Raw genomic sequence first — 19387 nt, 5'->3', positions numbered from 1 at the left:
GGGTTCACTGGTGCTGGGTGCTCCGTTGACTCCCCTGCTGGCGTTCATTGTTTGGAGTCGGCCGAGGTCGCTGCAGCTGGGGAGGCAGGTAGTACCATCTCCCCTATGGACTCCCTCCCTGAGGGGGTTCAAGACAGTGCCCCCACTGCCCCATTGCCATCTGTGCCCCCTGTAGGCATCATGATAGCTACTGCCCCAGCTGCTGTCGAGGGGGAATCTGCAGCAGCGGGTGGGGACTTTGCCTCTATTTTCGCTGAGATCGAGGCCCGGGGCTTGACCCCAACCACCGAGGGAGTGGATGCCCCCCTGTTGGAGGGCCTCGGTACAGGCAATTGCTATCTGGCGCCCCCACTTCTCCCCTTCCCTCCGTCTCAGGTGGTTGCCCCTGTTTTGGCCTCTGCAATGCCCCCGGCCCCGACCACCTGCCTGGCCGTGACTTGTAATCTGGCTGACGCCACCGTGCCCATTGTGGCGGCGGCCGATGCTGAGTGGCCAGGCTCTGAGTCCATGGGTGCCCTACATCATGAGATGGGACCACAGTTTTCTGCTCCTCTCAGCGCTGTAACTGTGGGTGCCTCGTTTAGTGAGGCACCCGAGGCTAGCGCTGCGGAGTCACTCCATTCCCTGGCTGTCCCTTTAACTGCCATGACGGGTCAAGAGACGGTGGCTCTGTCGCTCAGGCCCTAGATTTTGTCCCCGTTCCCTCCCCCGACCCTGCTCCCATCCTGGATCTGTGTCCTGTCCCTGACCCTGTTCCAGCCCTTGTTCCGGTCCTTGACCTCTCTTCCCTCCCTCCTTTTGTTGTTACTGCCCCCAAGGTTGCCTCATTTTCTTTTTATACAGGCCTCCAGGAGGCGGCTTTTGTTTTTCCTTCTCCCGGCCCATCTGGGGCTGCAGTCGTCCCTCCGCCACTGTCCTTGGGGTCGAGTGTTGCGTCAGGTGACGCGGTGCCAGACAGACGGGCGCCGCGATGGGGCTTTGATCCCTGCGTGCCCGTCTCTATAGGCCACGGGGCTGGTAGGGGAGTCCAATTGGGAGATGCCCCGGGGTCCGTGACGCTGGTCCCCGTTGTGCAGAGTAGTGAGATGCGCTCTTTCCTGGAGGACAGTCATAGCTCCACGAACAGAGTGCATCTCGCTCTTCAGCGCTGGGGCAATTTCCATCTTGTTCTCCAGATCATGAGGGCCATTATGGGGGAGGGCAAAGGGACCGGGAAGCGGGATGCTGCAGCTTACCAGTGGACCCACAGCTTCCATGATGCCCTGCTGGCTTTCAGGGTTGATCGCAGTTTGCTGCGGGGTCCAATGGGCACCACTAGCGCCCCAAACCGCGAGGATCATCCCCAGCTCTCTTTATGTCGCCGTCCATCTTTGCCACTTTGAACACCCACGGCTGTAGGTCGGGTCTCCACAGGTGCCAAGTGCTCTCCTTCCTTCGGGAGGGAGAGTACTCAGTTATTTTCCTCCAGGAGACCCACACGGACCCAGCTGCCGAAGCGAGCTGGCGGCTGGAGTTGGGGGACGGGGTCTACTTCAGTCACCTTTCAGTCCGTCAGGGCGGGATGGCGACTCTGTTCTCCCCGCACCTACAGCCCGAGGTGCTGGGGTTTACTGAGGTCGTGCCTGGTCGTCTGCTGCACCTCTGGGTTTGGATGGAGGGGCTAACGTTGAATCTTGTCAATGTCTATGGCCCAGCATCTGGCCCAGTGAGAGCGTGCTTTTTTCAGCAGGCGTCCGCCTTCCTTGGTACTTTGGATCCTCGCAAGTGCCTGGTCCTGGGTGGAAATTTCAACTGTACCCTCGAGGAGCAGGACTGCATGGGGATCAAGCCGGGCCCAGCCTCTGCGGACGTCCTCGAGAGATTGTAGTCCATCACTTCCTGGTGGACGTCTGGCACGACCACCACCCGGACGATGACTCTACGTTCACTTGTGTCCGGGTGGAGGGACACTGGTCGAGCCACTCCCAGTTGGATCGCATTTATTTTTCTCAATGTCATCTCTGGCAGGCCCACTCCTCCAGTGTTCGGCTGGCCCCGTTCTCGGACCGCCATTTGGTGGCCGTGATGGCCTCTCTTTCTTTGGAGAGGCCGAGCCTGGCTTATTGAAATGCCAATAACAGCCTGCTGGAGGATGTGGGATTTGTGGCATCCTTCCGGAAGTTTTGGCTGGCCTGGTGGGAACAGAGGCGTGCCTTTCCCTCAGCGCGACAGTGGTGGGATGTGGGGAAGGTGCGCACCCGACTCTTCTGCCTTAGCCACACCCGGGGCACCAGCCGGCGGAGGGATGTGGTGATAGAGCAGTTGGAGCAGGAGATATTGGAGCTGGGGAGGCGTCTGGCCACCAGCCCTGGAGATCCACTCCTCTGTGGAGCACACTGGGAGGAGCAGGAGGAGCTCCAGGCCCTTGACAATCTTGGGGCCAGGATGCCTTTGTACGATCCCGCATCCATCTCCTGCGGGAGATGGATCGCGGCTCCTGCTTTTTCTACGCCCTGGAGAAGAAGAGGGAGGTGAAAAAGCACGTCCTCTGCATCTTGGCAGAGGACGGTGCCCCCCTCATGGATCCAGTGGAGATGTGCGAGAGGGCTAGGGCCTTCTATGCTGGCCTTTTCTCCCTGGATCCAACCGATGCCAATTCCTGCGGAGTGCTCTGGGACGGACTCCTGACAGTCAGTCAACACGGGCGACCGAGACCGGCTGGAGCTGCCTCTTACTCTGGCTGAATTCTCGGAAGCCCTCCGTCTTATGCCCACTAAATAAATCTCCGGGCATGGACGGGCTGACCGTGGAGTTCTACTACGTGTTCTGGGACGTCCTCAGCCCGGACCTTGCTCTCGTCTGGGCCAAGTCCTTGAAGATCGGGGTCCTCCCTCTTTCGTGCAGGTGAGCGGTGCTCGCCTTATTGCCGAAGATGGGGGACCTCTGCGATCTCTGGAATTGGCATCCCGTCTCGTTCCTCAGCACGGACTATAAGGTCGTGGCGAAAGCCATCTCGCTGCAGCTGCGGTCTGTGCTGGTGGACGTGGTCCATCCAGACCAGACCTACACCGTCCCGGGCCGTACCATTTTTGACAATCTTTGTCTAGTCCGGGATCTCTTAGAGCTCGGGTATCAGGATGGTCTGTCGTTCGCCCTCCTGTCCCTGGATCAGGAGAAGGCATTCGACCGGATGGACCACGGGTATCTCCTGGGCTCTCTGCGGACTTTTGGCTTTGGACCCCAGTTTGTAGGGTTTCTCCAGGTGCTGTATGCCTCCGCGGAGTGTTTGGTCAAGCTCAGTTGGACCCTGACCACACCTGTCAGCTTCGGGCAAGGGATGCGTCAAGGCTGCCTGCTGTCGGGTCAGCTGTATGCTCTGGCAATTGAGCCCTTCCTTTGTCTCCTTCGCAAGAGGTTGACGGGGTTGGTACTCCATGAGCCGGAGGTGCGGCTGGTTCTGGCAGCATACGCCGACGACGTGCTCCTTGTGGTCCAGGACCTGGACGACCTGGTGTGGGTAGAGGCTTGTCAAGCTGTTTATTCAGCGGCCTCCTCTGCCCGGGTCAACTGGGTCAAGAGCTCTGGCCTGGTGGTCGGGGCCGGGTGGTGGCCGAGCCCTCTCCCACCCGCGCTTCAAGCCATTCGGTGGGGTGCGGGTCTGCTGCTGTACCTTCGTTTCTCAGCCACACGTCCGTCTCCGCCAAAGAACTGGCACGGTTTGGAGAGAAAGGTTGACTGGGCAGTTGCGGAGCTGGACGGGACTGCTCCCGTGCCTCTCCCTTCGGGGGAGAGCGCTGGTGCTTAACCAGCTGGTTCTGTCCATGCTCTGGCACCGACTCAACACCCTGTGCCTGCCCCCGGTGTTCTTGGCCAATCTCCAGAGGTTGGTTTTGGGTTTTTTTTGACCAGGACTGCACTGGGTCTCTGCAGAGGTTCTCCATCTTCCCTTGGAGGAGGGCGGACAGGGCCTGACGTGCATGCACACGCAGGTCCACGTCTTCCGCCTTCAGGCTCTGCAGAGACTCCTTTATAGTGCAGGTGGCTCGGCGAGGAGCACATTGGTGCACGCCTTCCTCCGCCGCCTGCGAGGGCTCTGATATGACCGGCAGCCCTTTTTTCTCCATACGAGAGGTCTTCCACGAGACCTCTCCGAGCTGCCGGTCTTCTACCAGGACCTCCTCCAGACCTGGAGGCTGGTTTCAGCAACCAGGTCCTTTGTGGCCACTGAGGGGGTAGATCTCTTCACGGAGCCCCTGTTACACAATCTCCATCTTCGTGTGCTGGTGGCGGAGTCCTCCTCGGTGTGCCGGAGGTTGGTCTTGGCTGGAGTCACCAAGATCAGAGACCTTCTGGACTATGACCTGGGAGCTGGGTGGATCCCCAGGAGCAAGGTCGACACATGGGGCTCTCCACCTTTACGACCCCCTGGTGCGTACTCCAGGAGGTGGAGGCAGCCCTGCCTCCCACGGCTCAGTTCTTCCTTGAGCAGGTCCTGCGAGAGGGTGAGCCCCGCCTGCCCCTCACTCCGGGCCCTCTGGACCTTTCCATCGGCCCCCTGCCCCATGAGCCTCCCCGGCCTTTCCACCCGCATACCTTAAGCCGGCTGCATGTCATGCAGCCGTTTCATTTCCAAACCGTGCCATGGGACCATCTGTACGCACTCGTGCTGCACACGTTTCACTACCCCATCCTCGTGTCCCACCCAGACACCAAGTGGCGGGATCTTTTACCAGCAGCGGCGGGTGGGGAACCCCGGTGGGCCAGTTTCTATTCCACCTTAGTCCCGCGGCCTGCCGGGGGTATCAGCTGGCGGCTCCTGCATGGAGCTGTGAGCACTGGCATGTACTTGGCTCGATTTACCAGTGTCCCTGACACCTGTCCCTTCTGTGGCATGAGGGAGACTCTGGCGCACGCGTACCTTCAGTGCACGAGGCTGCCGCGCCTTTTCCAGCTCCTCCAGAACCTCTGATTGAGGTTCTGGCTGCACTTTTCCCCACACTTATTTTTCTATGTACACCCAATCCGAGGCCCCCCGAAGTCGCGAGACCACCTCGTCACCCTCCTCCTAGCCATGGCCAAGGTGGCCATTCGTAACACTAAGGAGGGGATGTTGGCTGGGGGCAGGGGCTGCGACTGTGGGGCCGTTTTTCATTCTTTCATCCGTTCACGTATCCGGTCAGAGTTCCCCTGGGCAGCGTCCACCGGCTCTCTCAATGTCTTAGAGGAGCAATGGGCGCTGTCCGGGGATCTCTGCTTGGTGTCCCCTTCCAGTTCCTTAGTTTTGGCCCTTTGACCGCCACGCCTGTTTCTGTTGTCGCCTTTGTTGTCCCCCAAACTCAGTTGGGTTCTGAGTTTCGTGGTCCCTCCCTAGGCTGGAGGAGGGGCTTTTAGCAGGGGGCGAGCTAGTGCTCGCCCACGTCCCGGTACTCAGAAGGACTACCCTCTTATACCCTCCTGGCCTGAATCTGTCACTACACACACACACACACACACACACACACACACACACACACACACACACACACACACACACACACACACACACACAGACAATATACATACATATATAATATGAATGATGCATTGCCAATTTACGCCATGAGCAAAAATGGCAACTCGGTTCCTAACTCCCATTGATCGTCAATAGGAGTTAGGTACCTGTCATTTATGCCATTGAAAATCTCTGCCAAGATCACATTTCTGGTGAGGAGGGGAGTTCCCTGGTTCTTCTAGACCAGTGGTTCTCAACCTGTTAATCATTGTGGGCTGCATATGCGGCCTGCAGCACGTTACCTGGGCCACAGGTTGAGAACCACAGCACTCCCCACCCGCCACTGCTATGCCCAGCGCCCCCAGCCCAGAAACCCTTCCACAGAGTGAGGCAAGGAGTGGAGCCCTGGTAATGGGGCTGAGTGGCAGGGACTCTGGACCCTGTTGTGCAGGGCCAGGTGGCTGTCCTGACCCAAGCCTGCTGCCAACCTTGACCCCTATTTTGTAGGGCTGGGCAGCAGCTCCAACTCTAACCCTAGACCCAGCCTTAGGGGGGTGGGTGATATCCCCAACCCAACCTCACCCCAACCTTGACCCTGACACACTGTATGGGACCAGGCAGCAGCCCCAACCCCAGACCCTGCCACGTGGCAGCCCCAGCCCAGGACCCTGCCGCCCTTTACTACACAGCGGGGCTGCATGCAGCCCCATGGGCTGTGGGTTGAGAACCGCTATTCTAGAAGGAGCAGAACCTAGATTTGTAGTGACCAGCCTTTAAGATTGGAAGAATTATTCATCACTGTTTTTGCATAAGCTCAAGTGCAGTAAATATAGTTGTTCCATCAACTCCCTGCTTGTCTTTAGATGTTATTCTTGAATGTGTGTTTATTACTTTTGTGTCAGAAGTGAGATTGTTAACACTGGGCCTGCCTGGTGGTGTAGGTAAACTGGAAGATTTATAGTGCCAATAGCTTAGCATCATAGATGCATCTTTCTGGAAAATTACATGGTACTTAATTTTCACATCCTTTAATTGAGACCAAACGAGGCACTGGCGATCTAAAGCAGCGTCAGGGTGGTACTGTGGAAACAACCAACCTGAGCACACAGTGGAGACAGGAGTGGTTCATAATTACGGTGCTTGGGTCTCCAAATAGCAGGGAAGTCAATGCTCTTGGCAGAGCACCCAAACAGCGGTTTTTCCAGTAGTGTTTCTTAACAGCATTGGCAAAGACATAACGGTGAAACACTGTCTGCATGTTGTAGGAAGTGCACTAAAGAAAAACCACTCTGATCTTGAATACCACCTTTAGGCTTCTTGTTCTGTCCCCATAGCACACGGTGGATATTTTTGTGCTGTGTGGAAATGTCCTGCACCAAGGAGGGGTTTGTCAGGAATGCTGACTTGCTGATTTATTGTATATTCACATTTACAAAACCTTTTTGAGCCAATTTGAAACATGCCAACACTTGAGTGGAGGCATGGAATGGACCTGCTTCTTGTATGAAGCATCCTGATGGGCAGCCAATTTTTAATCGCTCTGACAATTACATTGTAGTTTGTTTATATCCCCAACAGGCCGGGAATTATGGTAGCAATGGGAAATTTATGCTGAAGTAGATTATCACACGTCTCGCCAGTAGTATGTAAGCAGCTTTCCACACCAATATGAAGCTATGATCCATTCCTCAAAGAGCTCGTGTATCACTGAGTTCTTTCAGTCTCTGACAGTTTCAGCACCAGGTAGTGGCAGCCAAAAAGCGTTAACAGAGAGCACTGACTGCTGCTCTCAAACGAGCCCTTGAATGAGCAACAGTGCGAAGCAAGCATATGTAGGGAAGACTGCACATCCCACTAGGAGATGCTCCGAATGACCTGAGCAGCTACCTTCTACCAAGGGTTATGGCTTATGGGAGAACCTTTGAGCCAGCTGTGGTGTTCTGGCTTGTGCATTCCTCCTCCCTAACTGGAAAGTAAGGCATGTTAGCTGTAATAAGCTGCAGAAAACAAATAGCCTTTTTGCACAGTGGAAGAATTAAGTGAACAGAAAAGAACAAAGGTCTCAAAATGTTCAAACATGGGTGTCTAAAATCAGGCATCCAACTACACGTGCTAGTAAGTAAAGGTGGCCTGTTATTCAAAGGGGTCTGATCATTTTCAGCTCCTGATGACTTCAGCGAAAGGAGGGGATCCACAGCACTTCTGAAATCAGACAACATTTATTCAGTTCTCTATCCTTGGGCACCAAACTGAAAACTTGGCCGGAGCGATATAAAGGATTGTAAACAGAGATGTCGACTTCCTCTACGTACTGCCATCACTGATGTAATTAATGAATCCCACCTAGAGTCTGTAAAAGCAGAAAAGAATCCTGTGGCACCTTATAGACTAACAGACGTTTTGGCGCATGAGCTTTCGTGGGTGAATACCCACTTCGTCAGATGCATGTAGTGGAAATTTCCAGGGGCAGGTATATATATATATGCTAGTAAGCAAGCTAGAGATAACGAGGTCAGTTCAATCAGGGAGGACGAGGCCATGTTCTAGCAGTTGAGGTGTGAAAACCAAGAGAGGAGAAACAGGTTCTGTAGTTGGCAAGCCATTCACAGTCTTTGTTCAATCCTGAGCTGATGGTGTCAAATTTGCAGATGAACTGAAGCTCAGCAGTTTCTCTTTGAAGTCTGGTCCTGAAGTTTTTTTGCTGCAAAAAGTTTTTTTGCTGCACCTAGAGTCTGTCGTCCAACTGAGACCTTAAAACAATAAAAACTTCTTATCTAGCTATTAAATATCTAATAGCATATTTTGTAAGTTTTGCCTGGTCTCCTTGGCCCAAATGTTTCTTCCCCCGTTGCTGCATTCTTGGTTACCTCCTTCCATCCTCAAGGTGGCTGTACCAGTAGTGCTGAATATGTATAGTCCACTAAATGTATTGGAATCCTTTGGGATCATTATGAGAAGCTGATTCAAAGCTAAGACGTTTCATCTGTCTATTAGGTCAATGTCTCACTTCTTATCCCATTAGGGAATATGGTTTCCTTGGCTGAAGTTTGTGGTAAGTCTCAGAAGCCATGTGGGAGATTATATTGTGATGCTATACCAAACCTGCTGCGATTCAAAGGGTCTAACTCCCCCACAAGCTCTGTGATCCATAATTCATGGGAGTATTTTAGGACCTTGAGTAAACAAGACAAATCCCTTCCCCTCTAGTGAAGCAAAACTTGAAAAGAATCCTTTAACGAAGGGTCTCTACGGGTTTGTTATGTGGGTCTAAAAACTCCTAAACCTTTCCTGTTTTGAATTAGACAAAACAAAGCCCAGAAGTGGGAGAAACACCCGGCTTTGTACAAAAGGCCTCAGCTCCCTGGGACTGATTTGCATGAGGCCTATTTCCTGTACACTCTTCAAATGTGAGCGTAACTCTTTATTTGGGGAATGGGAGGGGGTTATTTTGAAACCTTTTTACCGTTTAAAACCTGGTTTTAACAATGTCACTCCTGAAACGAATCCCCTAACAAGTGAAACATGAGGCGGAAAGAGCATTGTAGGCAGGGAATTCCAACGGAAGCCTTTGAAGAGAAATGGTTTGCTGCTATTTTGATAGTAGTCATTTTTGGGGCAGGCTGTAAGTGTCAAGACCGTTAGTGATAACAGGTGTAGGGACCCACTGACTCTCAATCATTCTCTCTACCCGAAGTTCTGTAGTATCTGAAAACCACACCATTTTAAAAATGCCTTTATCCTCCCATCATCCCTGTGAAGTAGTGCAGTACTACTGCACTGATGAGGAACGGAGGCACGGAGAGACTGAGTGACTTGCCCAAGCAGCACCGAAAGTTGGTGGCAGAACATTGGATTGCTGAGGGTCTCCTGAGTCCCAGTCTAGTGCCCTAACCAGTGGACCACCCTTCCTCTGTCCAAATAATCACTATATTGCCCATCCTTCTGCAGTCTTGTCTGTTCAGAATATAAACTGTCTTTTTGCTCTGTTTGTATAATGCCTAGCACAACATTTGTCCTGAGTGGGGCCTTTGGGCATTGAGATATAAACAATACATACGGATCCATGAAACTGTGAACTACCCAAATCTGACTTGCACAGAAGAAAAACTCCGTCTTCCAGATCTTATTCTGTCACCATGTCAAGGCTGGTTATAACTGCTTACCCACGAAGTGGTACTTGGTACAAAATACCAAGAAATTCCCTTCCTATCTAATCCTTCTCGTGTATCAGTATAAGCAAGCGCCAGATCCTTCAGTACAGCTGCGTGAATAATGCTGGGACTGTTCTGTAACTATTCTATTTAATTTTACAATGAACTGAGTTTATTTGCACCCCTTCTTTGTTCATTTCCCCAAAACATTCGAGTCATCCAAGAAGTTTGAAGCAAACTTGGCTAATGGCAACAAAAGTTCTTGCATGCACAGCCAATCAGAGGACAGAAACAATGTTGTTTGACTTATCTGATCCATTGCAGAAAAGCAGCTCCGTTCACATTTAGAATATTCACAACAAATCCATAGAACAAAAATGCAGAAGGATATTAATTTAGATAATAAACTTAAGGAAGTTGCAATTGGCTTGTGAATGTTCTCTGTGGAAAACAGACTACGTTTGTGGAATAAGTAATTCACTGCAAATTATTTGCTCCATTCTCTCCTTCAGCAATCACTGAGAGGTAGATTTTTGGACTGATCTTTGCAAGTGATCAATTTAAATCAAGCTCCACTGTCAAGAACCAATTTTCCAAGCACTCTCTGCATAGAATATTCCAGTTGGCATTTGGAGGAGTCTTGATCCTGACGGGGCTTGCGTGATCAGGCCTTAGAATGAAAACATTCCTGTGATCTTTCCCTCGGGTTGACTTTCCTATAACTTTGTTCTCTGAAAAAACCCAGTTATACCAGATGGCAATAGAGCAAGGGTTTTCTAAAGAAAATCTGCCAGTTAACATTGGACTAAAGGAGCAACTTATTCCTAGTAGTGATATAAATATTTACATCTGGAAGTTATTCATCTCTGTTTTACAGTTTTTGCTGGAGAATTTAAAAAAAAAACCACAACAAAACCAAAAAAAACCCCTTAAAACTAAACAAACTCCTTATACTCCAAGTAGATGACTTTGTTGTGACAGTGGCTAGCTCCCTTGGGCACATCTGTGCTAAATATGTCACTATTTGCTTTGCATTTCCTGCTTTTCTAGGGAGAAGGGAGGCTGGTGGGAGTCAATTGTATTCCGCTTGGATAATCCCAATGCTCCTTTACAAAGGATCCTCTTCAAAGCTCACAGCTCTGGTTTTAAAATCACTTTGCAAGCATGAAGCGGCTGGGCAGGGGGAAGTGCTTTCCAGCAGTGCTGAGCAGACCTCGGGGAATAAAGAAAGGCTGGTCTAAAGGGAGTGTGTTTTGATTTGTGAAGGTCCCTGGCTTGCTTACGTTCTCTTGGATGCTATGCATAGTTGTGTGTGAAGGAGTTGTCAGCTTAAGAGCTATAATAAAGCCAGCACTAATTGACACTTCCGTATGCCCAGGCACAGGGAATAGTGAAGTGGTGTAGAAATTGGTTGGGGAAGAGGCCTTGTGAAAAATGGAGAATCAACAGTTGTAGATAAAGGAGGGATTGAGTCTAAATTCTAATGATTATATTTGTGTATCTGTATTGTGGTGGTACCCAAAGGCTCCAATCAGGATCAGTACCCCATTGTTACTAATTTATATTCCCGCAGCCCCAGGACCAGAACCCCGTTGTGCCAGGTGTTGTATAAACACAGAGTAACAAGACTGTCTCAGCTCCAAAGAGCTCACAGTCTAACTATGAGATGAGGGACAACCGATGGATATGGATGGGGGAGTACAAGGAAACAATGAGACAAAAATAGCCTGACAGGCAGTGGTTTCAGCTAGATTCTGCTTGCACACACACACATGCAGTGGAAGGGGCAGTCCTTGCCCTGGAGAACGTAGAGTAGCTTGAAGTTAGATCAACAAATGAATGTTGCACACATAAGAAAAGTGAGCTAGAGAGGCTAAGAATGTCTGGTAAGGAGATCACGTGGTTACATAGACCAGCTATTGCACAGCTTCGTAGCACTTCAAGTTATATATCATTGGAATTACAAGATAGACCACCTTTAGAGCCTGATCCTCCACTGTCGTCATTCAGCACTGTGCTGTTGGCTTCAGTGGAGCTAGATGGTTTATTCCAGCTGAGAATCTAGTGCACAGTGGGCACTATTTTAAACATTTAGGATCCACCACCCGAGGTTCCTGCTGTAGACTTGGTATCTTCCTTAGCAGGAGATCCCACAGGGTCACAGTCACTGCAGAGTGGCAAATAGTGAATTTTGATGGCACTGGCTATACAGCCTCCGTTCCTGGAGCTGAGTTGTGATATGCTTGTTCCTCTGAACATCCAGCATTAGCACTAGAGCCGAGTGTAGGGACAAATCTAGGCTTCCTGAAGCTGGTGAGTCTGGGGCATGTTTTAAGTGAGCCTGAGCTGATTTGTGATTCTGAGTTGAATTTTTGAGAAACCAGGGAGTTTGCAGGGTGTTCTTCCAGCAGCCAGACAAAACATGGCTTGTGCTGCACTTTTTACTTTGAGTTTTCTGGTTCCTTAACAGTGAAACTGAACTCTGCAAGCCCCAGAGGAACTGAAACAGCTCTGCAGAAACCTCTCCATGGCTTGAAACTGCATTTTCACCCAGCACTGCTTCTGTCTGGGTACAGATGCTGGGGTTTTCAAAGGTGTCTAAAGGGGTCAGGTTCCCAACTTCCACAGAATTTCAGTGAACATCCCAGCTTTAAACTGCAGTCTCACCATGGTGTTTGTGTCAGCCTGGCCCAAATACACTGCATCTGAAATGCTGCTCAGTACAGCCTTTAGACAGCCAATATTATATGATCGGGTGGCAAATCAAGAGAGTGTCCCAAAGAAACAGTTTTCTTAGTAAGCTTTGATCTGTCATTTTACATGTGGGGGTGGTATTAGAGGCCAAATGACCAATGTCCAAGTGAAAGTTTCAAGCTGTTTCAAAATGGCTGAAATACACTCTTCCGTGCATGTGCTCTGTCTAGTGCCTCTCTCAGAGCAGAGGCTCCTAAAGAGCTTTACATATACAAGAATCATTTCGCTCACCACTGACACGCAGCTGCTTCTGGAGTAGAGCCATTGTATCAGTGCACAGCAATGCCACTTATGTATTTTAATTTGGCTCAGTCTAAGCTGTTGTGTGTCATTTTCAATTTACCTTGTGGAGACTCTTGAAGAATGTCTGGCAGCATCGAAATCTATTCTTGTTTTATTACAGTTCCTTTGTGGATCTTCTCCCACAATTTTTCCCTGTGGAGACCAAGATTCCCATGGCCATTCAGCTTTGGGCCCCCTCTGTACTACAAAACCTACCATTTCCTAGTACTGCTGGAGTCAGAATGTAGTTTGGGTTTGCCTGAACAACACCCATATTAGTGTTTTAACCTTGGTTTGATTTGTTCAATAGATGTTGATGGAAAGTTTCTTTCCCTGACTGGCAATCGAACCCTGGCCGCTGCAGTAAGAGTGCCAAATCCTAGCCACTAGACCACCAGGGAGGTGATTGGTGAAGAGCAGAACACAGCTTCTTCTCATCCACGCAGATAAATCTTGTTCTCACTTGGTGCACGGTGCTCCCGTGCTGAAGCATGGTGTTTAAACGGCAAGTTTGCAGTATGCGTAGGACCTTATTCATTCAGCCACACCTCCATCTTGGGAAAATTTGTGAGACAGAAGGGGGGTGAGGTGTGGGTGCCGTACCTGAGCCCACTTATCCACTGACACTTTAAAAACTCCCACACCCCAATCTGGACCTATGCTGGTTATGTAACATATATGTATCTCGTGATCCTTGTGACTGATACCTGTAATTCCTCATAACTCAAGCCGGACCCCAGGTGTACAGTACCTTCCCCATTAACTTTTGTACATTTAATTTTAAACATTAATTTTAATAACATTTTAAAATCTGTTGTTGGAACAACTTCTACTAGTGGAAAGGACAAACCTGTGAGCTTCACAGAGCTCTTCCTCAGGTCAGGAGAAAGTAACCAGATTGTCCAAGCTAAATAGAAGGTGGGACAGATTATTAAACCCAAGGGATTCACGCTTAAAATGAAGTGGGCAATTAACACTTCTGCAGTCACAGGACACAATGGAGGGTTAGTTGCTAGCAGAGTGTGTTACAAATTGTTGTAATGGGTTGTAAAACCAGGGTTTCTATGAAGTCCATTTTTTTTTAGTGACCAGCAAAGTTATGCATTAAAGTTCCCAGGCTCATCTTTTGAAGGCATTGTGCAGGTTTCCTTAGAGGACAAAGGACTGAGAAGTGTGATTTGCTTTGTGAAAAGTGTTGACCCACAGGTAATAGAGTGTTTTTGTTTTTTATAATTTTTCTCTGTGATTTCTTTCAACAGCATAGTGATTGTCTGACTTCACCCACATAGTTGTTGCTGGGGCATTTGATGCACTGGATGAGAGACGCTACATGTTGTGATAGGCATGTGTAGGACCCAGAGATCTTGAAAGGTGTGTTTGGAGGGGGGCGAGGGTATTCATCATCAGAGAAGTAGAGAGATGTTTGCAGGTTTTGCAGCTGTTGCTCTGTTGCTGCTTTAAGTTGGTGTGTCCTGATCTGTGGGGAACTTGCTTCGGATGATGAGCGTGGCAACGCTGGCGGGGGGGAAGGGATATTTGAAGGCCAGAAGAGGGAATTCAGGAAAGATTTCTTTCAGGATGGGGTCCCATGTAGTATAGATTGTAATTGTTTGATGCTATCCCATTTGGGTTCCAATGTGGGGTGGTACGTGACAATGAGGAGTGCACAGTCGGAGGGGATTTTATTTTCTGTATTGAAGCAGGTTCTCCCAGAGTATTTGGGTGGCCCACTCCATGATGTGATCTACTTTTCTGGTGGAGTGTGCTTGTTTAGTGAAGGTGGTTTTAAGTGTGTGGAGATGTGTATCCCAGACTTTCTCTTCTGAGCATATTCTGTGGTATTTGAGTGCCTAACTGTAGATAATAGATTTCTTGGTGTGTCTAGGGTGGTTACTGGATCTGTGGAGGTAAGTGTGGTAATCCGTGGGGTTTCCCTTGTTGAAGTTGATTGTGCTGTCCCAGAAGCTGATGCTGGTGTGGGAGTGCTAATCTAGAGCGAATGTGATGGACGGGTGGTGGGTGTTGAGATGTGGGGAAAATCTGTGAGTGGCCTATAAACAGGTTGGCATGTTGAGGAGCCATCTTAGGACCCATGGCTGTTCCCATCGTTTGGACAAAATATTTGTTGTTCAAGGTAAAGTTGTTACAGGCTAGGATGAAATGGATGAGTTTGGAGATGTTTGCAGTGGATTTCTGAGTGGTGTTGATATCTGAGGCAGGCAGCAATGCCATTGTGGTGAGGGATGTTTGGTGCAGGGGCGGCTCCAGGCCCCAGCACGCCAAGCGCATGCTTGGGGCGGCATGCCGTGGGGAGCACTCTGCCGGTCGCCAGGAGGGCGGCAAGCAGGCTGCCTTTGGCGGCACGCCTGCGGGAGGTCTACCGGAGCTGCGGGACTGGCGACTGGCAGAGCGCCCCCCGCGGCATGCTGCCGTGCTTGGGGCAGCGAAATGTCTAGAGCCGCCCCTGGTTTGCCGTATGGGAAATTGACTTCCATAGGTGCAGGGATGGTGTTCTGAGGGAGCTTGTTAATGTTGCAGAGTTTCTGGAAGAACTTGGTTGTGTCCTGGAGGAAACTGGCCTTTTGGAGGATGGTTTCCTTAGGTCCTAATGTTCCTTCAGTAAAAGTGCCATGGCCAGATATGATGGGTCTGCCTGAGTTCCCTGGTGTATCTTGGAAAGCATGTAGAAGTTCTCTAGGGTGAATTCAGGGGGATGAGGTTATAGAGGTTCTCTTGAAGTTGTTTGGGGAACGATTTGATTAGATCTTTAAATTCCTGGGTGGATTATGGTGTAGGTATTCCTTCAGTTCTTTATAGTAGGTGGTGTCAAAATTGTTGGTGGGCTCATTAACGCAGTTGTCATGAGTAAGGCTGCAAGTCTGTCATGGAGGTCATGGATTCTGTAACTTTCTGGGACCTCTGTGACTTCTTCAGTGGCCAGGGCACCTGTCCCCAAGGCTACCTGAGCGGCTGGGGCAGCCCCGGAGCCAGCCATACCAGCCACTGCTAGAGCAGCCCCGGGGCCACTGGAGTAGTAACAGTCCCAGGGGAGGCCCTGGAGCAGCAGTCCCAGAGCAGCAGCGGTGCCCCTAGGGTTCCCCCCTTTGCCCCCACCCCCACCCCACCCAAGCCTCCCAGAGCAGCTAAGATTTGGTCAGAGGTATTTATAGTACAAGTCACGGGCAGTTATTGCCCATGACTTTTACTAAAAATACTTATGACTAAATCTTAGCCTTAGTCATGATTGAGGCCTACAATGGTACCTCCTTTGTCTGCTGATTTGATCATTAACCAATGGTTGGATTTTTTTTTGCTTGTGACTGTTGGTGCAGATGTGGTAGCTGTGGGTGATGTCTTCGTTGTGAAAATTCCTTGAGGTGGAGTTGGTGAATGAATGTTTCTAGTTCTACACGTTAGGATGGTTTAAGGTTCTGTGGCAAGGCAGACATTCAGTCCCTTGGAGAGTACAGATAATTCAGTTCCCAGTGAGGGTTATCTTGTTAGGTTGATAACGTTGAGGTGTCGTGTAGTGTCCATGTGGTTGGGTCCTGGTGTCATGGTTTCTCCCAGAAGTTAACCTTGACAATAACAACCACCAACATGTTGATCTGTGGAATCTGTGCTGTGGGGTTGGTCTAATTTGTTGTTGTTTTTCAATATTCCATAGACAGATCCTCAGAGAAGCTTCACTGCTTAACGTGGAAATATTTAGCAACTTGTTTATAATCACTGTGGGTACGATTTCTTATTTGCCTTTTGATGATGCAGTTGGGTTTATATTTCTAGTCATTCATTGTGCTTAGCTCAGTGAGAGAAGTACCGTGACTGGGCAGAGAAAGCATTGGCCAAAATCCACATTCTTCTTTGAGTGCTGGTTCTCATGCACCCGAGTCGAACAAGTAGTGTCCACTGGCCCACACATGCTCCAGACCAATGGTGTAGGAGGCAGTATGGGCCAGCAGCTCTCCAGTTCCTTCTTACCGCCATGTGGCCTGAGTCGGAAACCCAGTGTCCACAGATTTCTCCAGCTTTTCTCTTTGATCTCTTGTAAATAGCTATTGATAATAGTTTTATATTTTTTATATTAACATAGTTAGAATTTTATAGTATAAGTGAGGTTTAAAAAGCAGATGTGAGGCCTGTGTTCACAACAGCGCCTAACTCAGACACTGTGTCCATACACCAGCCTTGCATTTCTCTTTCTTAAGCTACCCCACATAGGGTCAGGCTCAGACCTCGTCTGGGCAGGTGCCAGTCTGTTGTTTCTGTGTGAGTGACTGCAGCCTGGGGAAGAGACTGTCAGGTGATGCTAAGTGGAAACAGGATCAGCTTGCTTTGTTCATCTTAATGAAACCTGAGCTACTTGGTAAGACAAGAGACTCTGAAAGCTATGCAAGAGCAGGGAGTACTTTAGCAAAGGGTAACCTCAAATATGTTTTTGCTGGTAGTCCAGGATCTTTGCTTGAATGCTGCCCCCTTCTGGCATTTTTGGACATTGCACTTATTTGAAATAGTCATCTTTACCTTGACCTCATGTGACTCATGTGTTGAGGGTTGTGGGTGTTCCCCTCCTTTCCTTGTCTGTTTGACTAGTCTGTGTTTGATTGGAAACTTTTCTAGACAGACATTGTGGCTTACTCTTATTTTTGTAAAATAGTGTGTACATTGCTGAAAACCTCTTCAAGCCAAAGCCAAACCTCTTCAAGCAGCACCCCTAATTCCAGCACCCATGGATAGCTGTGACTGAGGGGTGCCAACTCCATGTAGCCAGCCAGCCTTTATGGGCACCCCAACAAGCACTCTACAGGCCATCAGTCATCTATAAACCACAATTTGAGAACCATTGCAGCTGACTGGTACACGTTACCAAACCTTTTAAACAGCATATGATGACAAATCCAGAGCTCACTAGGACTTGGATGCGCATCATGATCATTCGGTACAGATCTCAGAATGCACTGGCCCCTACCAACTGAGTAAAGGAGAATCTCTGTTAGCAGCTAACAGATTTAAAGCATGCTGCTGGCCAGATTCAGTTCCATCTATGAAGGGCGGTAGTCATTACACGTACTACCCGTAGCCAGTTCATTCCAGTGATGTAACATGATTCTCACTGAGTACAATTTATGAAGTCTTGTAATATTTTTTTTCAGTCATGGTGATTTGTTGTCTCTTCAACCTTTTAATTACCTCTTGTAGGTATTTTGATTTATTTGTTGTGTTGTTACTGCAGCATCATGTGTGGCTTACTGAAAGAGGGCTTTATAAACATTTCATACTTTATTAATACACTTTTTCACTGCTTCTTCCCTAGCTGGCCCCAGAAAACACTCTGATGTCCTTCCAAAAAGCAGTGGAGCAGAAAACATACGGAGTGCAAGCTGACGTCGTGATAAGGCAAGTCTGTGTAACTGTTTGCTTCAAGTGCAATGATTTTCTTTAGTGACCGGTCCAACCCAAATCCCTAGATCTGCTTTGTTTTGGTTCCAGATCTGAATTTTGCCACTTAAGTTTTCCACTGCAGTATCTGTAGCATCCTCTGAGAAAGGCCTCTTGGAGAATGTGCGTGTATCTTCTCATATGCTGCTATTTATAAAGTATGTATGTTAGTCATTTGGCTGGCACAATGATTAAAAATTAAATTATAAAGGAAACCAGACTTTCTACTGACCTTCATATTAAGGGCCAAAATTCACGACAGGGTGCCATCTTGTCGATATTTTGCTTTATTATGATGAAATAAAACAACATGGGGCTGGTTTGCCTTAGTCTGGCTGCCTTCTCCAAAGGAGTACAGTGGAACCTGCTTGTAAAGAGCTTGGCTATAGTGAAGTTCTGTTGGCAGGGAAGGAGGATGAAAGTCCTAAATTTTTTCATTGCATTGTTCAAGTGCTACCCGAGTTAAAACGGCCATGGGAATTTACCAGCCCAGACACAAAATCTCTTAGCTTTCCCTTACCATGATGCTAAAGATGAAGAAAATTTAATTAGACTTTTATCTACCTGTTCCCCCATCTTCTCTCCCCCCTCACCCAAAAAAAAATCAGTTCTCCTCTGTAGAACTTGGCAAGGCTGAGTTAGGGGGAATCTTTGAAAGCGTGGAGTTATTCTCACATAAAAAATGTCTAAGAGGGGAATTGAACATAAAAACATAAGAAAGGCTGTACCGGGTCAGACCAAAGGTCCATCTAGCCCAGTATCTGTCTACCGACAGTGGCCAATACCAGGTGCCCCAGAGAGAGTGAACCTAACAGGCAGTGATCAAATGATCTCTCTCCTGCCATCCATCTCCACCCTCTCACAAACAGAGGCTAGGGACACCATTCCTTACCCATCCTGGCTAATAGCCATTAGTGGACTTAACCACCGTGAATTTATCCAGTTCTATTTTAAACGCTGTTATAGTCCTAGCCTTCACAACTCCTCGGGTTCTGCATTTAATTTCCTCAGACCTCCTCGATCTCTTAAATATAAATATTTGATGCATGTTTTCTTCATAGACATACAACGTGTGCACATTTGCAGAAAGCAGATTCGACATCATCTGTACAACAAACTTCCACTGTTGTTTGCTCCTACTGAATGGGAGGCAAAACTTCAAGGGGACATTTTTAAGGGTGACGGTGTGACTGCTATTATGGTAGCACCTGGCAGCGGCAGTCAGGCTCAGGGCCCCATGGTAGAACCGCTGTGTGTAAACACAGAGTAGAAGGATAGCCCTTGCCCGAGA

At 49.0% G+C, this 19387-nt stretch overlaps 1 protein-coding gene across 3 annotated transcripts in view; it reads left to right on the top strand.

Annotated features, from left to right (window-relative positions):
* The window catches only part of GDPD5 (glycerophosphodiester phosphodiesterase domain containing 5), a 347993-nt gene that overhangs the window by 287713 nt on the left and 40893 nt on the right, over positions 1-19387 (top strand). For all 3 annotated transcript variants that reach the window (XM_050930540.1, XM_050930546.1, XM_050930554.1), the window contains one exon: positions 17972-18054. In XM_050930540.1, coding sequence (XP_050786497.1) covers positions 17972-18054 — 83 coding nt within the window. The remainder of the gene's footprint in view (positions 1-17971; positions 18055-19387) is intronic.

The sequence above is a fragment of the Gopherus flavomarginatus genome, chromosome 1 (assembly GCF_025201925.1).
Source record: "Gopherus flavomarginatus isolate rGopFla2 chromosome 1, rGopFla2.mat.asm, whole genome shotgun sequence".
Lineage (NCBI taxonomy): Eukaryota > Metazoa > Chordata > Testudines > Testudinidae > Gopherus > Gopherus flavomarginatus.
Note: the sequence above shows the minus strand (reverse complement) of the source record. Positions and strands in the feature narration are given on the sequence as shown.